At 40.0% G+C, this 2559-nt stretch overlaps 1 protein-coding gene across 1 annotated transcript; it reads left to right on the top strand.

Annotated features, from left to right (window-relative positions):
* The first annotated feature begins 269 nt into the window (after positions 1 to 269).
* LOC137806718 (probable F-box protein At4g22030) lies at positions 270 to 1810 on the top strand. The gene has a single exon (XM_068606970.1). The coding sequence runs from the start codon at positions 392 to 394 to the stop codon at positions 1649 to 1651; it is 1260 nt and encodes a 419-aa protein (XP_068463071.1). The 5' UTR covers positions 270 to 391; the 3' UTR covers positions 1652 to 1810.
* Positions 1811 to 2559: the final 749 nt, after the last annotated feature.

The following is a 2559-nucleotide window of genomic DNA, read 5'->3' as shown; positions in this document are numbered from 1 at the left end:
TTGATTTGACATTCTAATATTGATGGCGTTGTTGGTGGCTTTACTGCGTCTCACATTGAAAGCCAAGATGTTGAAATTTCGAACTCACCAAAATCTGAGAGCTGAAAGAGTCCGCCATCACACCAAGGCCAAGTCTATTCTTCTACTTTTCTTTTCCTAAATATTCATTAGTCAACGTTTTCCTTATACGTGACTTTTTCCTTTGGATCTGTTCTCTCTCTCAATATATATATATATATATATATACACACACACACGCCAACCCTACCCTTATCTCTCCTTCTCATCTCCATTCTTCTCATCTCCAATCTCATCTCCATTCCCATCTCCATTCTCATCTCCAATACTTCCAAACTCAATCTCATCAACACAAACAGTAGAGACACATCCCATGGCTTCTTTACGAACCACACCTATACTCTCTTTATCCTCTTCTTCGGTAAGAAAAGTCAACGCTTCTATCCCTTCACCACTCACTTATTCCGTTCCAAAACTGCCATCAAGAACACTCAAGATTCATCAACTTCATGGATCCAAAGACACTATTCCATTGGAGAAGAATCTGATTACCACACAGATATATGAAGATTTATACAGTCCCACCAACAAATCTAATAACCTCACAGTTCAACTCTACGCAATTCTAGAGGAAGTCGCTGACAGAATTCAAATGCACACAAACATTGGCGAACAAAGAAACAACTGGAACACTCTTCTTCTTAACTCCGTCAACATGATCACTCTCACTGCCACAGCCATGGCTGGTGTTGCTGCAGCCACCAGTGGTGACACTGAGACACCTCTTTTGGCCTTGAAACTATCATCCACTCTCTTGTTTTCTGCGGCCACTGGAATGTCACTCATCATGAACAAAATTCAGCCCTCACAACTCGCCGAGGAGCAACGCAATGCTACAAGGCTTTTCAAACAGCTTCATACCCAAATCCAAACCATAATCGCTCTTGGAAATCCCACAGAGAAAGATGTGAAGAGTTCAATGGAGAAGGTGCTGGCAATCGACAGAGCTTACCCACTTCCCTTGTTGGGAGCCATGCTTGACAAGTTTCCCGCAAAATATGAACCTGCAGTCTGGTGGCCTTCGTCTCAGTCCCATAGAAGAAGCAAAACACAAGAGAGCAAAAGGACTAACAATGGATGGAGTGAAGACCTTGAAAAGGAATTGAGAGAAGTGATTGAAGTGATAAAGAAGAAAGACTGTGAGGACTACGAGAGGCTCGGAAACATAGCGTTGAAGGTGAGCAAGAGTTTTGCAATTGCGGGGCCTTTACTGAGTGGGATTGCAGCAGTGGGGTCTTCGTTTGTGGGGAATGGATCATTGGCGGCATTAGTGCCTCTCATGGCTGGCTCATTGGCTTCAGCAGTTAATGCATTTGAGCATGGTGGCCAAGTAGGCATGGTGTTTGAAATGTACAGAAACTGTGGTGGATTCTTCACGCTGTTGGAAGAGACGATTAGGGACACGCTTGAAGAAAAAGACATTGAGAAAAGAGAAAACGGTGAGGTATTTGAAATGAAGGTGGCAATGAAGTTGGGAAGAAGCGTTTCGGAGCTGAGACGCCTTGCCTCAAAATCTGCTTCCTGTGGTATGGAAGGAATGGCCGTAGATGAATTCGCCAGCAAGCTCTTTTAATTAGGATAACATTTCATCTCACCATACAATATTCTTTAATTCTTTATTATTTTGTATAGTCCTCTAACATAGCTTCACACCCTATTCATTCAGAATATGCACATATTTTTGTACGTACCTTCGTGTAATTCACACTCAACAATCCAAATTTAATTCTCACATTTCTCTCTATCTTTATAACTCATAAGTTTTGTAAGGAGATGGCACATATATTTTTTTATGCATGTGTGTAAGGAATTCAAATCCAAACTATATATGGAACGCATGTATGCGTAGTACGTACGGTATACAAAACAATACATATTTCAATGCCACACCAGACTTGAATGATCTGAATGAGATCTCCCTTAATTCTCCATAACATGGTCAAGTTTTTTTAATATGTATCATGTTATATTCTTCGAAAGAAATTACTAATAGGAACATGGAAAAGAAATTAACAATATTCTTCATTAATGAAATTTCAAAAGACATTTGTGTTTGTTTGAAACAATTAAGGACCTTCGAGAGTCATGGCCATTGTATTCAAAATTGAATAATCATCAAGAATGTTATAGCAGTTGCTTTAGTGTATGATAGTATGATATAATCAACTAATTCTTTTATTTGGATTTGAGTATGATAAACAAATTATTGTTTTACTAGTCCCATGTTTATAGCGAGCATGCCAGAAAGAAAAAAAGAAAAGGCAGCAAGAGAAAGCACGAAGCAAGAGGAACAATGAATGGAGTGAAGTGCTAGCAAGGTTGTTGAAGTGGTGAGGAGAAAAGACGTTGAGGATTGTGGGAGGCTGGGAAACATAGTGAAGTGAGTGCTGATGAAAAGGAGTTTGGGCGCACAAGGCCCATTAGAAGGACATTCAGGCCCATTTGGTTAAAGGATTATATCTAGAAGGATCTCTTTTGTCT

The sequence above is a fragment of the Phaseolus vulgaris genome, chromosome 3, assembly GCF_000499845.2.
Source record: "Phaseolus vulgaris cultivar G19833 chromosome 3, P. vulgaris v2.0, whole genome shotgun sequence".
Classification (NCBI taxonomy): Eukaryota; Viridiplantae; Streptophyta; class Magnoliopsida; order Fabales; family Fabaceae; genus Phaseolus; species Phaseolus vulgaris.
This window is presented reverse-complemented; position numbering and strand designations above follow the sequence as displayed.